The 21,643-nt window shown below is 43.2% G+C and overlaps 1 protein-coding gene across 1 annotated transcript in view; it reads right to left on the reverse strand.

The window, feature by feature from the left end:
- Positions 1–21,643, reverse strand: part of SYNE2 (spectrin repeat containing nuclear envelope protein 2) — a 1,750,628-nt gene that overhangs the window by 1,229,184 nt on the left and 499,801 nt on the right. The window contains exon 42 of the mRNA XM_086937933.1: positions 14,656–14,831. Within this exon, the coding sequence (XP_086794059.1) occupies positions 14,656–14,831 (176 nt within the window). The remainder of the gene's footprint in view (positions 1–14,655; positions 14,832–21,643) is intronic.

Raw genomic sequence — 21,643 nt, forward strand, 5'->3', positions numbered from 1 at the left:
CTATGAGCTGCAGGTGATACACTGACGTCAACTGTCACTGCTTATATAAGCCAGCCAACTTACATATAGAAAAATGCAACACATTCAAATCAAAGTTAATACTTTATTATTTTATTTAAATTAGGCAATTTTTCTAGAGAAAAAAACGGGTCCTACTTTTTTAGCTTCTGATGATTTTTTTTCAGTCAAAATCTATTTCCATGTCTTGCATTTCAAGATTTTTAAAGCATGGTTTTTATTTTTAATCTGTCAACCCGTTATGTGAACAATTAAAAAACAGAAACAGAAATTCTAGCAGCTTAAGGACTTTATCGAGTCCAGGCAAATGGAATAGCAGTGAAAAGCCTTGATGGGCAATATCGCTACCATAAGCACTATGTAGCGTTCAAAAACTGGAGGAAGAAACATTTCAAGGAAGACATGGATATTGTGTGGACGGATAAGTCAATAGAAAAGACATTAAGAGATCCCCCTTTAAGAGGGTTGGCACCTTTCCCAATCGATCATGGTGTCTTCTGCAAATCTGGAGTACATGACCTTACCAATCCAAGATGGCGGAGGATAGTTCTTCTGAGTTAAGAGGGAAAGAGACAGTGGTTCCGCGCAAAGTTCCCTACTCTTTCCACTCCACAAATACTACATAAAATGTTGAAAGATACATGACATGAATGTGCACTAAGCACATTTCTTACTTGAGTTAATGATTAATGGAGAAATTTTTCTTGACATGACTATTATGGAGCGCATTTATTGCAGAATTAGAAGATCTACTCACATGTGTGTGTTAACTATACTAATTAAGTTGTTTTAATAACGTCTTAATGGAAATAAAAGTATCCTCAATTAATAAAGAATGCACTTACCCTAAAGAAGAAACCAGGCTTTCATAAAAGTGTGCTATAATGAATGAATAACATTTAGTGACTTGCACATTTTATTAAAACCATACTCATATATGTGGAATTGGATTTTAATTAGAACGATAAAGTTTATGTAATGTGCACATTAATGTTACATGTGTACATATTTAAATGTAGTTCTCAGTCATACTTACACTTGCTCAAATCTAAGATTATTTATATTTTACATGTAAATAAATGTAATGTAATGCACTGGAAATGTATATTGATTTATGTTTAAATGTGGACACACATATTACATTTGCTCACCTGAATTGATGTTACCTTGTCCTAACCATTTAGGCATGTATTTCACCATGTTGCATTTAATTAAAAAATTCTGCTAACCTGGCTTTTCTTGCAGGTATTCACATGTATTGTTATTTTACAAGAGATACATTATTCTTCTAGAGATAGGGGAAAGAGCCTGAGAAAAAGATCTTGACAAAGGTACATGGAGAGCATGCGCGCTAACTGAATGGACAATTTAGAAAATGTTTTGCTTCAAGTTGTGTCTGCGAGAGATATGTCATTCCCACATCCAGTGTGGGACAGTTTATTGATGGTGCAGTCTGCAACTTGGGAACCTGAAGAGAACAATGGACCCCCGATGGTGTGATCAAGGTTACCTAATGGACTCTGTATGTTATAATATAGTGTTTGTCCCTAATTCTTCAGAGATTTCTTCCTGACTTTTTCCGGAATGCTTTGCTGAACCCCTTCTGCAGACTCCATGCGAAGCTCTCTTTTATGGGCTCCTTGCAGACACCTTCACTGAAAAAGTGCTTTATGAGGGTTATTCCTCAATGCTTTCTTTTGATTCCTTTTTAAGTGTGGCTTAGTATAACATTCATTCCCGAGTCACAGAAAACGCTTGACCAAGCTTTTGAGATGCTAACGTTTTCCTATTTGATTTCCTTAATTCCCGTTCTGATTTCCCTCATGAAAAGACCCTGATTTGTCAGGTCCCCTATTATTCAATCATCCACTGCACTTGGGAGACTTAGATTACTAATGTATAGGAGAGAGGGTATTAGACTATTTTATGAGCATCAGATATTGATGTTGCTACCTTTACAGGATAGTCTTAAGAATAGTCTATTTAACTTTAAATTGTAATAAACCTTTTTGAAATTGGCCGCATATTCCAGGTCCTCATTGTGTAGCCAAATGGGTTGCACTGTTAATTTGAATTTGATTGAATGTAAATGCTAACTCCCATCGTTTTTCAGTTGCGTTAAAAAGGTCCCCCGGAGGACCAATGGTAAGCAAGTGGGCCCAGAAACAGCTGAATCAAATCAATGTAAACCAGCACAACTAAGAACCTTTTGCTTGGCAACTATGTATCTTGCTATGTTCATCCACAATCATACTAGTTCAAATTCAGCTCCTTGTGCACCTTTGTTGTTTTGGTTGTTTCCTTCGGTTCTTTTCAATGTCTGTCTGCTTCTCTACTCTTCTACAGACATCCTGCTGCCTCTTGTAATAAAATAAGTTCTTTAAAGGTGACAAGCCTAATCCTGTAGATTCTTCGTAAAGGAGACTACATTTGACTGTAGGTTGTATGGTTCCACCTATTTAGTTTCAATTTTAAAAATTTCTTTTTGCACACATATATTTGCAGAAGCATCACCATCTATGTCCTGAGGAAGGCCAAGATCAAAAGTCGATCATCATGGCTGAAACATGTAGACTCTCCATTTAGACCATTCTGTCCATCAACTGTGGTTTTTGCATTTGTCACCCGAGTGGGATGGGTATGCTCAGACGTGAGTCCCATGCTCTCCACACCACAGGATTCAAGCAAACTGGGCTGAAGACCGCTGAAATGCCAGAAACCAGTCCTCGGAAGCTTGTTTCCGGTCCAGGGAAGGCATGGCTTGGCAGTTCGGACTGGACTGTTCCCATGAGGCACAGGGTCTGACTGATTTGCATATGGCCATGTCTGAACTGGGGTGGTGTGGAGTGCAAAAAAACGATGGATTTAGACCCGGATCTCTGTACTGGGGTGAATGTATGACATTGTTCTGCATTCTGTCCATCAACTGTGGTTTTTGCATTTGTCACCCCGAGTGGGATGGGTATGCCCAGACGTGAGTCCCATGCTCTCCACACCACTGGATTCAAGCAAACCGGGCTGAAGACGGCTGAAATGTCAGAAACCGGTCCTCGGAAGCTTGTTTCCGGTCCAGGGAAGGCATGGCTTGGCAGTTCGGGCTGGACTGTTCCCATGAGGCACAGGGTCGGACTGATTTGCATATGGCCATGTCTGAACTGGGGTGGTGTGGAGTGCAAAAAAACGATGGATTTAGGCCCAGATCTCTGTACTGGGGTGAATGTATGACATTGTTCTGCATTCTGTCCATCAACTGTGGATTTTGCTTCTCTACTCTTCTACAGACATCCTGCTGCCTCTTGTAATAAAATAAGTTCTTTAAAGGTGACAAGTCTAATCCTGTAGATTCTTCGTAAAGGAGACTACAGGTGACTGTAGGTTGTATGGTTCCACCTATTTAGTTTCAATTTTAAAAATTTCTTTTTGCACACATATATTTGCAGTAGCATCACCATCTAGGTCCTGAGGAAGGCCAGGATCAAAGGTCGATCATCATGGCTGAAACATGTAGACTCTCCATTTAGACCAGCACGCTTGACAATTCTTTCAGGGCACGTTTGCACTGTTTCTAACAATTGACACCAAACGCTAACTATTAAAGCTCCTTTTTCGTTTGGTAGCCAATTTTAAGATCACTATATATATCACCTTTTCTCGCACTGCAAACACCCACCTATATAAATACTCTTCATGCTTCACAGATCGTAGGAGATCAGACCAACTGACCCATTTGAAAACATCTGTGAGCTCCTCCCTTACAGGAAGGGGGTTGCAGCCCTTGGTTGCACTAGGTTTTGAAACTAAGAGGAGATCCCAAATGATGAAGAATGCCACCTTGGTGGGTGATGGGATTCCGCCCTATTAAATAAAACTTTTTTTTCCTCCATAAACACATAGTAGTGCCTGTTTGCACTGTAGTTGCCTCTGAATTTTCCCTCTCTTTTTTAGGGAGAGCGTACTAGACTTTTTTGTTTGTAGTATAGTGGACTGGGGATTGTGTCCCTCCAGGTCTGTAAACTCATCCCTGAGACCCCTTACCCACCTTGTGTTTTGTATATAAACTAAGTTCCTGAAGTGCTGAGGTTTTTATCACTCCAGCTCCTTTAAACCCACTCCTTGATTCTGAATGCATGCTGAGGGTGTCACCTTTCTATTAAAGTATAGCTCACAATCTGTTGAAAATATGCTCTGAAGCTTGACTGAGTTTGTCCCTCTGTTTCCCCAAGACCCCAAGATCCTGGCACTTATCTGGAAAGAAAGCTGTGGACAGTACCCTGGCAAGTGCAAGCACAAGGACCAACAAGACTACCATAGCCGGAAAGCTCCAGCAAACATGGGGGTCTTACCACAAGACCTGTGGTGGAAATAATAGCCACAGGGGAAGAAATAAGTCAAAGTTCTATAAAGTCTGCTTGACCCACTCCCATATGTGGAACATTTGGAGATGGCCTATGGCTTCAGCTGGCCTTTGCATTATTAGCTCTGAGACAGACTGGTAGACGACTGCTTGCAAAGCACTTTGAAATATCTGGAAATCCTAGTCCGCTGTTACTTCTGTTATTGATAAGTGTATCACTGAGGCATCCTTCAAGTCCTCCTGTCAACTGGAACCATCTTCCAACAGACATAAAAAATACTGCTTATTATATTTGGGATGCAACACGAGAGGCAATCTGGTCCCACAATCGACGTCATTAAACCTGTGTACCAGTTTTTTCAACCCCCACTTGTCTTCTGTTACCAAACAAGCTGTGGAAGAAAAGGAAATGCTGGCTGGTGAAAAATCCAAGACATACTAGATACCTTGGAGCACAGAATGATGTATATGGGACCAACTTGAAAAATGTCAATAAACACCAGGAATCTATGTACAAGAAAGTAAGTTCCACAGATGGGAAGATAGAGAGGATAGAATAGCTGTGTGCACAATTACTTGAGTGGGATTTGCTAAATTCTAACATGTTTCAGTTATGCACCCACAAATCTTGAATACTTTTCTAGATGACATGGTAATGTTTTGTAAACTTTTATCTCTCCGACACCATCTGGTAAGAGGGCTGACTGAAATGGAGAACAAATTAGATATGCCAACAATTATAGAAACATTCCTGCAACAGGAAGTTCTCTTTCGCCACTCTACAGGAGTGCACCAGATGGTTCAGTAGGCAAACACAATACCAAAAAGAAACGCCTAGAAGAACGAAGGGAATCTTGACACAATTTATCTGAACTCTGGTAACCATATTACTTGAGAGAACATTTGAGGGAGCCTGCAGTAAAAAAAGCACTATCTCACCAGGTCAATTGAGTTATTTTGCTCCTAGCCCTATGTTTATCAAAAAGAGGCTTAAGAAGCAAGTGCCTGAGGAAACGGGCAATGCTTTGGTCCCGTACAATTCTCAGACGTGAGCGATAAAACATCTTTAATAGCTCAAGGTGAGGCCAGAGTGACCACTGTCACCTCTTTAGAATGATTAGGTAGTGAATGACAAAAACTGAGAAGTGGCTCTAACATAATGGTGTGTACTAATAACAAGTATGAAAGATCCTTGAAGTTACTATTGTGTTTCTGGTGACTGACTGTGCAGACTTTTTTTTATGTATGCAGGTTTGTCCTGTGACCTTCTGTATGCCAATGCTGGAGGTTGCCCGGTGTTTCCCTGATCTCCATTTCAGAAATGAAACTAGGGTCATGTGCTTTCCCAATCCCTTCTTTGTCTTCAATCCATCCAATCCCTCCTCTTCACCTCCAAGACCCACATATATGTATGAAAACTTTTCAAATGAGGTACTTCACATCTACAGATAAAATCTGAAATCCATGTATTCTCTCTGTGCATTAGTCCTGCTATAGGCATTGCTTCTAGGGCTATCTCCACTGTTAAGGTCTTTCCAACAATCTCACACAATTCTATCCTGAGTTCTCCCCCCACTTTTGTCCATACCTCCACTCTTCTGTTTCTTGCCTTTCCATGTAGAGGTCCTAGGTCCTTCAGACACCCTGCCTGGTGCTCATTCAGGAGAGGTAACATGGGTCAATGGGGGGCATTATATACACCCCCATTAAGAACATAATATTTGGTTGGTTTCATGTGTGATATTCTGGTGCACAAAATCAATCATATAAGCTTTTGTGATTTTCCTTCTGTTTAGAGTTACTGGAGGTCACAACAAAAAAGAAAACAATATATAGTGATTTGTTCTATGACAGAAATAAATAAAAAGGAGGAAAGCAAAATGGAAAAAGGAAAAGGCGAGAGATTATATATATATATATATATGCTAACAACATTTAAAAACTAAGTCAATTAAAGGTAATGCATGCTGTACTTCAATCTATTTATAAAGTATAAGTTATATTCACACCCGGTCATATATATTTTTGCATATCCAGTGAGTTAAGTAATGCAAATGTTCTTACAAGTGCACTGCCTGATAGAACAGGTGGCACCACCATTTGTTTCCACCTATGTCACACAGTCTTGAGTAGATAAGTGCCACTTGCTGCCCAGTGTCTAGCCACCATGCAACAATAACCCCGACTATCCTAGGGGTGTACCAGTTTAAGCTGTATCACGGGCACTCCAGTGCAAATTGCATTCCCTGCTGCATTGAGGAGCAACCTATCTTTGTTGAAGACCTGTGAAATTCAAGAATATTGCATTAAGTGCTCTGGAGGACCAATAGTCCTCATAAAGGGACATGTGCCTAATGGCACCCCGAATCCCCTAGGATGGGATCCACCATGCCTAGGTATTAGAAATTGGGCATTTGGCTGACTGGGGACTGAGCCCTGATCAAGCAACAGCCATAATGCCTTGCAAGGAGAACCACAAAAAATCATTAAATAAACCTGTGCTTAACCCTGGGAAACTTGGCACAAAAAGCATTCAGTCTTACCTTAGTGGCAATCCGTAACGTATTCATGCAGTACACAAACAGTATTGAAGTGAAAACACAACATAAGAAAAATCCCACACCAATTTAGAAGAATAGACTGAATTGTATAAATTATGTGACGTCAAAACAACAAAAATCCAATCAGCAGAACCGAATTTATGAATTAATACCTATTGCCTAATAAATGTAAGTGCAAACCGCAGACATCTAATTGTGTGAGACTCGGTTAACGATGATCAATATGGCAGACCATGATGGACATGGTTTAGATACAAGAAGTGGATTGAGCCTGGACAGCGCTTACCTTCTGACTTAGAAGAAACTTTGAGAAAAATGTTCTCTGAAGGTAAAGTTCAGTGGAGCACGGATACAGAGGGTGTCTGAGAAGGGAGAGTCAACATCAGTGAGCCCTTTGTTGAAGCTACTGTGCAGATTTGCAGGTTATGACTTAGTCTCTTTTTTGGAAGTCGAATATCTCCAGAAGGACGAGGCAGAAGTGGTGAAGGACCGCTGGAAAGGATTTGCTGCTGTAGAGAAGAATGTAGCAGGCCATGCAGTGAAGAGAATCCGACTAGAGATGCACCTCTGGCAGATAGGTGAGCAGGTTGATACTAGTCTCCTCCTGGTTCTCAGAGGAGTTGTTGGCTAAAATATGTGCAGTTCCTCAGTTTTGGGATTCAGAGATCTGGGCACAGTTAGCACCACAAACAAGGGTCAATTAACTGGTGGGGCAGCACCTGGGGGGTTAGGGCTGACTCAGGCTGTATCATGGTGCAGTTTCAAGATGTTAAGGGTCTTTTATGTCCTGGTGGCTCTGAACAGGAAGCCAGTAAACTAGCCCTTTGGAGTCACTTTGGTAGTCCTAGGTTCAGGTAAAGAAGCAGGGCTCATCAGCAGGGCTGACCTCTGAGGATTCAAGGCAGGCTCAAGACAGCAAAGTAGTTCTTCCAGTCAAGCAGTCGGGCAGAGTGCCCAGCAGGTCACAGCAGCAGGCAGTCCTCTGAGAGTCCTTCCTTAGGTCCAGGAGTGAACTGAAGACTTGGAGTCTGAGGTTGTATTTTTATATCCTGGTGCCCTCCTTCTGAAAGGTGGGAGACATTCCTAGAAGTGCATGAAGTTTCCTGTCTCCTGCCCTATCTCCAAGCTGGCTGAAGTGACAATGTGGAGGTGATAACTCCTTTGTGTGAAGGCACAGCACTCCTAATTAAGTTGCACGTGGGGTTAAGTTAGCTCCACCCCCCATGCTGCCAGCAGATGACCCATTCAGGCACAAACAATCACTCTATTGTGTGACAGTCTGGGAGGAATTCACAAAGTTTAACTTACACTCATGTTGACCCAAGACAGGCTGCAGGCACAAATGTGCTAAGGGCAGAAACAATGCCAACCTTCTAAAAGTATATAAACGAGGAAGGGCAACCCAATATTCCCTTGAAAGCTTGGGTAAACAATAATGTAATCAATGTAAAGTACTCACAAAGGATTTGTTTATGCAAATATTTGATTATTTGACCAGATTTAATAAGTCAAGTTATGGCATCAATGAAATACGCCATTGTTATTTAGAAGAATCCATTTTCAGTAAGAAGTAATTCAATGGCAGGTGTTGTAATTCGATATTTGATATTCCATTTGGAAAACTGGTTAAAAAAATATTTTTAATATAAAAAATCAATTACCGACCTGTTTCAAGGGACCAAAATCGACCAAAATCGACTTTATTACATACTCTACGTATATTCAAAAATGAATTGATATTGGCCATAAAGAATATGAATATTTTAAAGAATGATAAATATACTGACAAAAGATACAACGAAATATGTAGACTCAATAAAAAGGACAGAGATAGAGATGGGCCTATACATTGTGAAAAGTTTGCAGAAGTGCTATGTCTCATTTAAATATTAGTTCTCTTACATGAATATGAAAGTGACCAGCCAATGAGAATTAACTAGTTACCAGCAAATAACAGTTAAATTGATGCAAAAATGTCTTACTGATACATCCAAAAGCATAACGCAAAAAAAGAGAGATTCATAAAACACATTTCAATAGACCGGTAACATAGTTTGTAATACTTGTCAATCTAATGGTGGAAAAGATATTGACAGTCATGTAATAAAGAACATTATTTCAATAATTAGGACCCATAAGTGTTTCTATACAGTGTATTAAAATTTGAATTAATGTTCTAAATACTACATTAAAGAAAGTGCTTGCCATTCCACAGAAATATTTAAACTTTTTCTGACACTATCAGTTTTCCATATCCATTTATTCTCTTTGGGCCATATGTATCATCATGACCATTTGCGATTTCTAAATAGCGATTTTTAAGGAATCGCTATTTAGAAATCGCAAAATGGTATGTATGTAGGAAATGGCTTCTTTTTAGCGATTCCTTAATATTCCTAAATTGCGATTAGCAAATTGCTAATCGCAAATTTCCCATTCATTTCTATGGGCGAGGAGGCCCATAGGAATTAAGGGGAAATTTGCGATTAGCAATTTGCTAATCGCAATTTAGGAATATTTTCACGGGTGCAGGGGTGTCACAAGAACACCTGCTGCACCCCTGAAAATGACATGTGTGGGCATATGGCGCACATACATGCCCTATGAGCGTCATATGGCACTTTTGGATTTTAAATAAATTGCTTTTTTAAAAGAATTCGCAACTCACCACCAACTAGAAGTTGGTGGTAATTTGCGAATCCTAAAGGGCATTTTTGAATTAATTTTCCTTTGATACATTGCATTTAAGGAATCGCACAATTTGCGATTCCTTAAGTGCAAACGCAAAATAAGGAATAGCAAATTTTGCGATTCCTTATTTTGCTGCCAAAATGTTTCATACATACCATTTAGCAAATTAGCATTCGCAAAGGCCTTTGCAAATGCTAATTTGCTTGATACATATGGCCCTTTGATTGTTAGGACATGGTCCACATTTAAAGATCTAATTGCTGATTTAGCAACATCAACGACCCACCTTTTTATCTCTTTTTGGTGTGTTTAAGTAGTGTGTAATATTCCACCATAGGTGCAACAACACCCTAATATGGTGGCTGCTTAGTTTTTAACATCCCCAGATGCTTGAAGTACACTAAGCCATTTTTTACTTTGTTGGTAAGCCTTCTCCATTTATTAAGAGATACAACTTCTTTAAGACTACCTATAGGATGGCCTCTACGGGTTAGCCTTCTAGATGTTTTTAGCATCTTGAAGCTACACTTCCCAGTCTACACGTTCTACACAATCACGTCAGATTCATTACGTACTCCGAAACTCGATGTAAGGGAGTGTTTCAATTAACTTTTGACTGCCAACCATCATAGTATATTTGAGTTTTCTTTTTAAATATTTACAAATAGCTAAGATACTGAACTGATGCGTTTCATTAATACTCTAAAACTAACTTCTGGTAGAGCATCTAAATGATTGAAATTCTATGTGGACTTGTCGAGTAAATTAAACAATGTTAACATTTCTCCTAAATCATTCATTTACCAAGTACAGAGAGATTGATGCATTTTTCAATATTCTTTATACTTCCTCTCTTGGATAGTATATATCCCATAACTTTTTTAAAATCTGTTTTTCTTTTACTGATGCTAGAAAAAATGTGTGCCCATTAAATTACAGACAGGATTTTGTTCCTGTGGCATTTGCTCTTTATTTACCTCAGACTTCACAATTTGTTGTATAAGTATATGTATATATTTGTACAATTTATAGGTTGTCCTTTGCCATGCCTAGACAACCTGAGACTTACCAACCACGTTTAGATAATATGAGTTTTTTCTATTTTTTACAGTATTCTATACTGGTCATTCATATGGAAGCCCTTTCATTATAATTTTACAGCTTATTCCTAGAAGAACCAAGTGGGTCATTATGATAGTGGAAGCACCGCCACCGCCAGGCCGGCGGTGGGGGTCCATCCGCCATCACCAAGTGTATTATCCACCGCCAAATTAGGGTGGCGGTGGGTACCGCAGCTGATGCAAAGTTTGTCCACCGCTTCACTGCCAAAGGCAATCGCACCAATTGCCTGAAGGACAGTGCTGGGCCACTAAAATGGTGGTGGTGCCTAGCAGGCACTGTCCACCGAATTAGAATGTGGGCGGGAAAAGGCCTTTCCATGGCGGCATCGGCTCGCGGGGATTGGATTTGGGGGCCCGTTGCGGGCCCCCTTATTCGGGGAGGTGTACCTGTACTGGGGCTACACATGGCTCCCCCTGCATTTCCATGCCCCAATTGGCAGGCACAGCATTGTGTCTGCCTGGTACTGCAAGGAAATGCAGTGCAAGAACTTTTGACATTGCGTACAGTGCTGCCGCCAGCAGCGCCACCCACAATGTTAAAAGCCATGGATGCGCCTGCCAGTATGGTGGGCAAATCCTCATCACAATGGTGGGACCGCCTCATGTCTGGCGGGCAGTCCTAAACACTGCTACCATGGCGGGCGGACCTAGTCCGCCCACCATCGTAATCAGCCCCCAAGTGAGCAATTCTTATTTTATATAAAATTAACTAATAAGCATCACTTTGGGAGTTTTATAAGGTGGCTGACTTCTTATTAACGCAGCGGTGATCGAAGAGACTCCATGCAGAACAGCACCGGGAAAGCCAGCCGTGCGCCTACATTAGCCACATGCATTAAACTACCCGGCTGCTCGACAGGAACCCCATTTTGGGTCTTTGATCAACATACTATCGTAAAGAATAATACCTAAAGTGAATGGGAGGCACCAAACTGAATATGCCGCTTTTTGCAAGAAACTAGGATCGTGCACAACCTATCATTGAATAAACCTTCAAAAAGACCATTGTTGAAGTAAATACGCCTCTTTATATATTGAGATAGGATTATGGCAGCCTGAGACTACTACAGGCGATGAACAGAGGATTACTAGAAATTTGGTAACCTTCCACCGGAATTGACAACCATTTCGGTTCAATACTAACCTGTGGAGAACACATATACAAACTGTCCTGAGGAAGGAAGCCATTATCACCTTTAAGCTTCCGAAACGCGTCGACGCCAATTTCCAAGTCATATTCGGCATTGCCAACAATCAATTTGGTCCAAAGGAATATTATTCCTCCCATTGTTGACAAACTAGTGCCCGAAATGATAGATCAAAGACAGATATAAGTGTCTCTTTTGATTGACTTCTTCACGTCCACATTAGGTGGTTTTTATTTGTGCATTTTATTTGTGTATTCCATGTTTTTAATTTATGATTCATTGATATCTTTGTATTTTTTATAATAAATTGTATACTTTTTAATTATAATCAGACTGGGTGTTCCTTTCTGGTAAGTGTTCTCCCGTTCCACAAATATGAATGGTGTGATTTGTGTTTGACAGCTTGAGTCCTGATTTAGAAGCAGGAAATAATATTCCCCATAGGGAAAACTTTTTGCTTTACTTTTGACTTCTTATTCCACCATGAAAATATCGAAATACAACATCTGCCATTGAATTATTTTTTTCCTGAAAGCAATATTTTTCAAAAAAATTGATTCTTCTAAATAACTTTGAAGTGTTTTATTGATGCCATAACTTCAAATATTGAGTCTGTTCAAATGATCAAATATTTGTATGAACAAATCCTTTGTGGGTACTTTATATTGATTACTTAATATTCTAAAAGTGGCATTTTCAAAATAGTAATAAAAACCTGACTTTTGCATTAAATAGGGTTTCTCAATACAATTCTAAAAGTCACCAGATGTGACATGGTCCCCTGCTACCACTTTGAAATAGATGCCTATTAAATGTAATAAGGAATCTCCAATATCTCCAATGTTATCCTATAAGAGGGGTAGGACTCACAGCAGTGAAAAATGAATGTATTAATTTCTCACTACCAGGGCATGTAAAACTAAAGAGTACATGTCCAAACTTTCAATTACAAGACACCCTGCCCTATGGGCTACTTAGGGCCTATCTTTGGGTTGACTTATATGCAATAAAAGGGGAGTTTGAAGCTTTACAAGTGGGTTTAATGCCAGGTGGACATGGCAGTTTAATACTGCATTTAGGCTGCAGTGGCAAGCCTTGGAAATGTTTTAAGGCGCTACTTAAGTGGGTGGCACAATAAGGGCTGCAGGTCCATTGGTGGCATTCAATTTAGAGGTATATGGTATACTACTCTATTAGGGGCTTGTAAGTAAATTAAATATGCCAATTGGGTATAAGCCAATTTAACCAGGTTTTAGGGCAGTGACCACAAGCACTTAAGCACTGGTTAGCAATAGTAAAGTGCACAGAATCCTAGGGCCAACAATATACGTTCAGCAAAATGGAAGAGAAGAGGCAACATGTTTAGGGGAATACCACCCTGAGAATGACAGGACTAACACTAGGTTTGACAAATATATGCCATATCAGCCACACAATATTTGCCAAAAGGAAATATGGCTAACCCAGTGATGGTCTTAATTATGGTAGAAATTCTTGTCCCCAAGAACAACACTAACAAGTCTCTTACTATTCTATTTCGCGGCTGAACTGAATGAGTATTCTATCATTTACCTGTGGTGCCCCATCCAAAGTTTGATGTGACCAGAACTGGGATACATTTGCTTCCATTAGTGCAGTGGAGTTGAATTGTGTTTTTTGGACTTTCTATCATGTGCTACTACTCCTGCAAAGGGGGCTGCACTACAATTGTAGTATTTCCCCTTTCTAAAAGAGACATTGTAATCTTTTTTTTTTGTCAAGGTCCTTTTTTTCCAATTCCAAGGGATTTCTTTTCAGCTCCATGAAATCAAACTCATTTTGGGGGGAAATATTTGCTTCGGACAGAAGGGAAAATTACCATGGAGACAACAAATGTATGAATTGTTTATAGCTCAGTAAAAAAAGTTGGTGGTTTCGCCAAATTTAAATGAGTTATTTATAACTTTTCATCCACTGGTGTTTTTATTTTTGGTCCTAAGTGCTTGACATGCAAACAGAAGTACACACAACGTCTGAGCAATGACAGGTTTGCAATATAGGAATTTTACAGGACAAAATGCAGTTGAGGACTATCAGCATCACTGCAGGAAAGCTGCCTCCTGCATCCCTACCTCATCAACAACATTTTAGCCTCTTAAGAACTGGGCCTATACACTAATGGTTTATGGAACCCTTGATTGGAAATAACCTTGCTTTGCTTCTTACTAGACAGTTTCATGCAGAAGTGATCTCATGTGCCCGTTTAGCAAACACACCACAAATTCATTGAAAGGTAAAAATACATTCAGCAGAATAATCAGAACATTTTGGTGGCAGACAAAAAAATAATAATTATCTCATGTGCAGAAGTGTTATAAGATGTTGCCCTGCATATTCAACTGTGTGATATGGGTTAAGGGTTGAAAATACTTAGTATTTTCATGATATATTATCCATTCTAAGAAAGGGATGCTGGATCTGGAATTGGTGGAACTGGAAAAGCCATTCAATGTCCAAAATTTTACTTTTGGAACAGATATTTCTCGCCACCCTAGCCTATACAAGTTCAAAAGTGAGCAGCAGACTGAGTTACAACACTACGGTCTTTTCGTGGATTTCACAAAATATGTGATCATGTTGACTTGAGCTCAAAATAACTGAGCTGACAAGAGTATTATCTGTCATTGTAAACTGTTTGTTTGCAACATAAAATGGCACTATAAAGTCATTGGAAACCACCACCCAAATAAAAACAAAAATGCAGGTCATTTATAAATAGTTACCTTAAAAGTTCAGTTGCTGAATTTATGGCCTCTTCCCACTCCTTCATGAGATGCAACATCGTCTGCTGAGCTGCTGATGTTTTCTTCCTTTTCATCTTTTTTTCAGTCAATGGTTCACAAACAGTTATGAGGTGCTCAATCTTAGAATCACCCTCAGCTTTCAGCAAAATGATTTCCTACAATAGGTAAAAACATCTGATTAGAAATACTATTTTACCTAAGGCACTGTAAAGGTATTGATTGAAAGGACTATGTATCAGTGTATTTTGATCAAATATGTAATGGTCTTACCTGCTACTGCTGCTATCGGAGCTACTGCTAATGCGACAGTCACAAGTGGATTGAACAGTTTTGACTACGTTCTTTAGTGATGTGCTGATCAATTAATGTTTAATGTTGTTGCTCATTATGAAGCTAGTTCTGCTACCTTCAGTCAATTCCTTTAACTTAGACCCAGGGCCCTATGATGCCTCAGTAGGGGCCTGATTCACAAAAGTAAACTTAGACCTGAAGTTTAAGTTTAGACTTGAAGTCTAAAGCCAGACTTCAGGTCTAAAGTTAGACTTTAGGTCTAAGCTTAGACTACAGGTCTAAACTTATGAAGATATAAATTGCTTCCTAGAAATGAGAATATATAAATGACTTGTGACCTTAACCACTTGAATAGTGTAGAAAAAAGCTGATGTCAAAATATTCTAATATGCACGTTATCAGTCTGTAATATTTGTTTCTCATATTTTTAACAAGGTTGTGGCATGTTCTGGTTATGTTTTCTTTGTTCTCTCCTTTTCACTCTTGATTATTTTTGGATCAATTCGAATCTATCTTCATAGCCCAGAGAAAGCTCAAAAGATAAACTGCGTGAAACACATGTTGGCTGTTGATTGTTAACTACAGGCATTGTGTTTGATGCAAAATAAAAACATAATTTAGACAGTATTGCTCCAAGTCCTGTTGCTACAACTAATAAGTCTGAAAATCCTATCTAACAAACCTATTTGTAGCCACAGTGACACAATATATCACTTCTGACTGAAAGGTACCTCATCCAATATCTCTGCTAGTTTGGTGGCACTGGATTTAAAATAGACGCTGACGAGAGAGATGTGCTCCAGATACTTCACATATATATATACTAAAAGAAATAAAATATTTTATGGGTCATTAATATTAATTTGTAAACCTATCATCATACATGAGTAAAATGACACAGAACTGGATGAAGAATTCAGACCACCCTGAATTCTGAAGCAGTGAGAAAAGAGATAAATAGAAGTTACGTATGGAAAGGGGAGACCACTCGGTCACCCGAACGTATTGCTGGGTGCCCCGATCCCCCGGGAAACCTTTGCGGGCGGGGGGCGTGTCCTGGCCGGTATGCCCATATTGGCATGGTTAGAGCACGCCCCCGCCGCCTAAAAGGGTTGTCCTAAACACCCGCACGGAAGTCCGTGCACGTCTGGGCGGGATGGGGTCGCTGCCCCCGCCTTCCCGCTGCTGGTTAAAAGGCGCTGGAATCCAGGAAGCGTCCTCTTGTTCCTGCGCTCTGAAGGCTGCACCACTCGTCGCTCGTGAGCCCTCAAGGGAACAAGCTGCAGTTTTGGAACGTGTAATCGTTGTTTTTTCTGTTTCAGTCGTCAAGGCGTAGCTGTAGTCTGAGTCACTACTGGAGAACAGGCAGAGATAAAACAGAACGCAGATATGCCTGGTAAGAAGAGTGGAAAGAGCTCCGAGATGGAACGAATGCTGCGCACACTGGTGAACCAAGTGTCGGCGATGGACAGGAAGTTCGGTAAAGTAGACCAGCTGGGTCGCGGCTTAGCGGCCCTCCGGAAACAAGTGGAGGACCAAGCAGGGCCCTCAGGGTGACCTAAGAGGATCGTGGGGCCTGCTTTGCCAAACATTACCCCAGGGGGGGATAAGGGGAAAAAGAAGAAGGGGAAAGCGGGTCCTAGCGAGGCCCCAGTCCCGATGGAGGTCCCGATGGTCCCAGTAGCACCAGCGTCCAGCCCGGTACCAACACCGGATGGGGGAATGTCAATCCCTGTGGTTATCACACCGCTGGATACCGACCAAATCCCTCCCAAACTAGCGATTCAGTTGGCGGCTGTGTTACCTTGGTTGAAGAAGGGAGCAGGGGGATCTGCGGCTGTGGAAGACCCAGCCGAAGAAGCTAGGCAGATTGTCGAGCAGCTAAGGCAGGGAAGGGGCATTGGGGCAGCGAACGTGCCTTCTGTTTCTCCACAGGTGGCGAACCTGGCCGCGGTCGAGAATCGGAATAAGTCGACGGACACGACCGGAGGTACATCGGAAGCCGGTAAGAGATCGCTCCCAATAATGGGGGAGGGCGCTGTACCCTCGAGGCGGGAATGCTTGGCGCAACATTTTCCTATGGCAATAAAGGAGATGGTGCGGGCTAACAAATATATTATTATGTTTTCATGGTTGACAGACAATCGTGAGTTAGAATATGCCAAAACTCAGAAGGATTTATGGCACCCCAGTGTATGGAGGGCAAAGATGGCTGAATTCAGGGCGGAAGAGTCCATGATGAATTGGATCAGGGCTTTCTCTGTTTTCGTAGCGATTATGGGTGAACGAACACCAGAACTGTTGGGAGACCTTGCTTGCTACCAGAGCAGGATCACGGGCTTCCATGAGAAGTATGGAGGAGATGAATGGAAAGGGTATGATGTGGCATTTAGAAAAGCAAAAGAGTTTAATGAAACACTGACTTGGGATTGTTTGGATACTGTATCTTGGCATGCGCAGTTCCTGCCGGGCGCGGCGGGTGGATCAGGGTCGAGTGCAAACGGCTCCAGGGCCTTTCAGCAGAAACATCCACAGCCCTTTCGGCCAACCTACGGGGGAGATACTCCGTCTAGATCGGGCGGGAATGGGAATAAGCGAGGAGTATGTTGGGGTTTTAACAAAGGAACGTGTAGCAGGCCGCAGGGAACATGCAGGTTCAGGCACGCCTGCGCAGGTTGTGGTAACATCTCCCACCCCGAAACGAGCTGCCGATCCAGAGGCAATAATACTGGAGGAAAAGGGGGTACCAAGCAGGATTGACACAGTGCCTCGGAGGTCCAAACAATCGCCCGTGGATATTCTGGCTTTGACTCCTGGCTGAACAAATACCCTGATCATGTGTCCGCTGGGATCCTGCGAGATGGCTTCTCGTATGGCTTCAGGATCCCGGCGGGTAATTTTCGGGGGCCCCCTCATGCAAAAACCAACTGTCTGTTAAGCACAACCCCGCAGTGGCCGCCAAAATCGCAAAAGAGGTTCGCTTGGGACGGGTTGCAGGACCATTCGGTGAACCACCAACGGCCAATTTTATGTGTTCCCCATTAGGGGTAGTTCCCAAGAAGGAGCCGGGAGAATTCAGGCTCATTCATAATTTATCTGCACCAAGGGGGGCTTCCGTTAATGAGGCGATCGATGCAGACATTTGCAGTGTGAGGTATGCATCATTCGATGACGCAGTGGTAATGTTGAATCGCCTAGGCCCCGGTGCATTGCTAGCAAAATCGGATATTGAATCCGCATTTAGGCTGCTTCCGGTGCAACCCCAGGATCAGCACTTGTTGGGTTTTGCATTTCAGGGGAAGTACTACATGGATATGTGCATGCCGATGGGTTGTTCCATTTCATGTGCCTATTTTGAAATGTTTAGCTCATTTTTGGAGTGGGTATTCTCGAAGGCCTCAGGGCACCAACATGTGATGCATTATCTCGATGATTTCCTGTTTCTCGGCCCAGCGGGCTCTCGGGACTGTGCACGGGCATTGCAGGATTTCTGCGTGCTCATGCGGGGTTTCGGGGTACCGTTGGCGCCAGTTAAGACGGTGGGTCCAACGACCTGCCTGGAGTTTCTGGGTATCAAACTAGACTCCGTGGAGGAGCCCCGGCCTCGTCAGCAGAATTAGGTTTATGGACCGACTCTGCGGGCAGTGTGGGGTTTGGCGCGATCCTTGGTAACCGTTGGTCGGCCCAGAAATGGCCAGCATGGTGGGAAACAAGTGGCCTGACGAGCAACATTGGTTTTCTAGAGCTATTCCCCATCTGGGTAGCGCTGTCGGCCTGGCCAGAAGAGTTCCGAAACCGCTCCGTGGTATTTTGGTCTGATAACATGACGGTGGTTGAGTGCATTAATCAGCAGGCAGCACGCTGCAAGTGGATATTGCGATTGTTGAAAGAAATTGTGTTGAAATGCTTGAGATTAAATGTACAATTCAGGGCAAAACATGTGCCGGGAGTACTGAATAATGCAGCTGATGTGCTCTCTCGTTTCAAAATGCAGGCTTTCAGGGATTGTTTACCCTCAGCGGAGCTAGTGGCAGCGCCATTTCCCGAAGCATTATGGCAAATCGGCGCCCCGGACTACAAAACCTCGTGGCAGCCAGTTTAGTGCCCAGGACAAGGAAAGCTTCTGAAGGGGCGTTCCGCTCGTACTGTGCCTTTTTGGGCCCTGTATGGGAGCATAGATGGGGTCAGGAGAGGTCCTTTACCCAATTTTTAGTGACACTTCATGAGGAGGGCCGGTCGGTGGCAACCGCCAGTCGGTATAAGGCCGCCATATTGTTCATGGTTCAGCTCCAAGGGATCGGGGACCCGACGGATTCCTTTATGGTCAGAAAGGCGCTGCGCAGCTGGCGGCGCCTGGCGGGTCGCAAAAAGGATACTAGGCACCCGATAGGATTTGACAGATTGACCTCCTTGTTGGCTAAACTGGAGGAAACATGCTCCTCACCTAGCGAGGTCGTCCTATTCCGGGCAGCATTTGCGTTGGCGTTCTATGGGGCCCTGCGGGTAAGCGAACTAGTGGCTGCCAACAAAAGGGATACTGAAGTGGGTCTGCACAGGGACCACATGCAAGTAAGGGGGGATTCCCTGCTGATCACGATAGCCAGGTCAAAGACAGACCAGGAGGCCCAGGGGAGTAGCATTGTGCTGCAGCGCGCTCCAGGTAGTCCCTGTTGTCCAGTGAGGCATGTTGAGGCCTACCTAAAACAAAGGTTGGCAACGTGGGGGGCAGGGGGGGCCTTACTGCGATATGCTGACGGCACCCCGTTAACAAAGTTTCAGTTCCAGAGGGTGCTGGCAATCACGATTGCAGCTGCAGGCTTGAACCCGAGTGATTCTGGGACTCATTCATTCAGGATAGGGGCCGCTACAGAAGCAACGCGAGGGGTCTGCAGGCAGACAATGTTAAACAATTAGGCCGCTGGTCTTCGAATTGTTTCAAACGTTACGTGCGGTTGCACATGTTGTAAGTTACTGAAGAAGTGCACTCACACTTGTTGTCTTTTGTTTGGATTACAGTTTCACTGGCCTGTGACGCAGGTGCGGAAATTGGGACCGGCTCAGTATTAGCTAACCACCACTTCAGGAACAAGGAATGGAAGACGAGTGGTCTGGGTCGTGGGCCACTCATACGTGAGGTGTGCTGTGGACATATTCAAGGCAGGTGATGCGATCCACACATCTGAGGAATATGGTTTCAGGGTGTCCTTCTATGGGAAGGGCGGCCTGTGTATTGACCGTCTGCAAAGTTTTGTGGAAGAATTGTTAGGGCTGCACAGGTCACCGCAATCTGTAGTCATAGTGCACATTGGGGGCAATGACTTGGTAAGGTTGAGCAGACGAGCTTTAATCGAGCACATACTTTCTGCAGTTAGTTGGTTAGCAAAGACGCTCCCGGGGTGTACAATAGCTTGTTCACACATGATTCCTAGGAAGGTATGGAGGGGTGGATTGTCCTCAACTGCATTGAACCATTCGGTAAAGAGGGTCATCAATAAAATGGAGAAATTGTTTCGTTCTGCTCATCTTCAAAGCATACCTCATGGGTGCATCTGGGGGGATCGCTGTTATTCTGATGATGGGGTACACCTGTCCAGGGTGGGGAATGACTTATTGATAGGAGACATGATAGCTTGGCTAGTGGGATTGAGGAGACATGACCTATAGGAGATGTGGGGGGCCAGATAGTCGGTCAACTATCTGGCCTGTGGCGGTAAGGTCATGATCGGTGAGCAGTGATTTCAAGGTCCCCGGGGGGGCGCCACCCATTATGGATGGGAGCACCCGGGGGAAGGTGGCCATTGGCCCCTCCCACAGGGGGGCGGCACCCATTACGGATGGGATCGCCCAGGGGGAGACGGCCATAGGCCCCTCCCAGGGGGAGACGGCTATATGCCCCTCCCATGAATTTCCCGGGGGCCGGATATCCGCTCCGGCGGAAGAGAGTGCGAGGAAAGGGGGGGAGTCCGCGCTGTCCTTCTTACGGATACCCCCCACGGGAACTCGGATGACCTTAAGATGGCGCCGAGTGAAAGGGAGCCCCCACGACAAGGGAAGTTACAGTTGGCTACGAGGTTAAAGTCCTCTGAGCATGCGCCACTCACACATGAGGGCGGAAATTTGGTGATAGGGACCTGACACCGGTTAAGACCTTGCCGTTGGCCCCTAACGATAGGATGTACAAATTCGTATGCAATGCATTATGTCATGATGTTAGACTCGGTTAGGAAATCTTTGTAGTAGAGATTTGTTAAGGTTAGCCTGAATACCTGTCTTCATCAAATGTAATGAAAGTTGAATTTGTACATGATACATGAAACGTTTTAATTTAAAGTTTTAAATTTTGTTTCATATTTTAATAAATACGGCCGGGGGGTCGTGAGGCCCCCCTGCCTTCCAAAAGTTCAAACTGTGTCTGTTTCCTACCGATGGGATTGGTGGTGGAAGGGGTGGCGGGCATCCCGGTCCATATGGAAAGGGGAGACCACTCGGTCACCCCGAACGTATGGCTGGGTGCCCCGATCCCCCGGGAAAACTTTGCGGGCGGGGGCGTGTCCTGGGCGGTATGCCCATAGCGGCGTGGTTAGAGCACGCCCCCGCCGCCTAAAAGGTTGTCCTAAACACCCGCCCGGAAGTCCGTGCACCTCTGGGCGGGATGGGGTCGCTGCCCCCGCCTTCC

The sequence above is a fragment of the Lissotriton vulgaris genome, chromosome 9 (genome assembly GCF_964263255.1).
Source record: "Lissotriton vulgaris chromosome 9, aLisVul1.2, whole genome shotgun sequence".
NCBI classification, from domain to species: Eukaryota; Metazoa; Chordata; class Amphibia; order Caudata; family Salamandridae; genus Lissotriton; species Lissotriton vulgaris.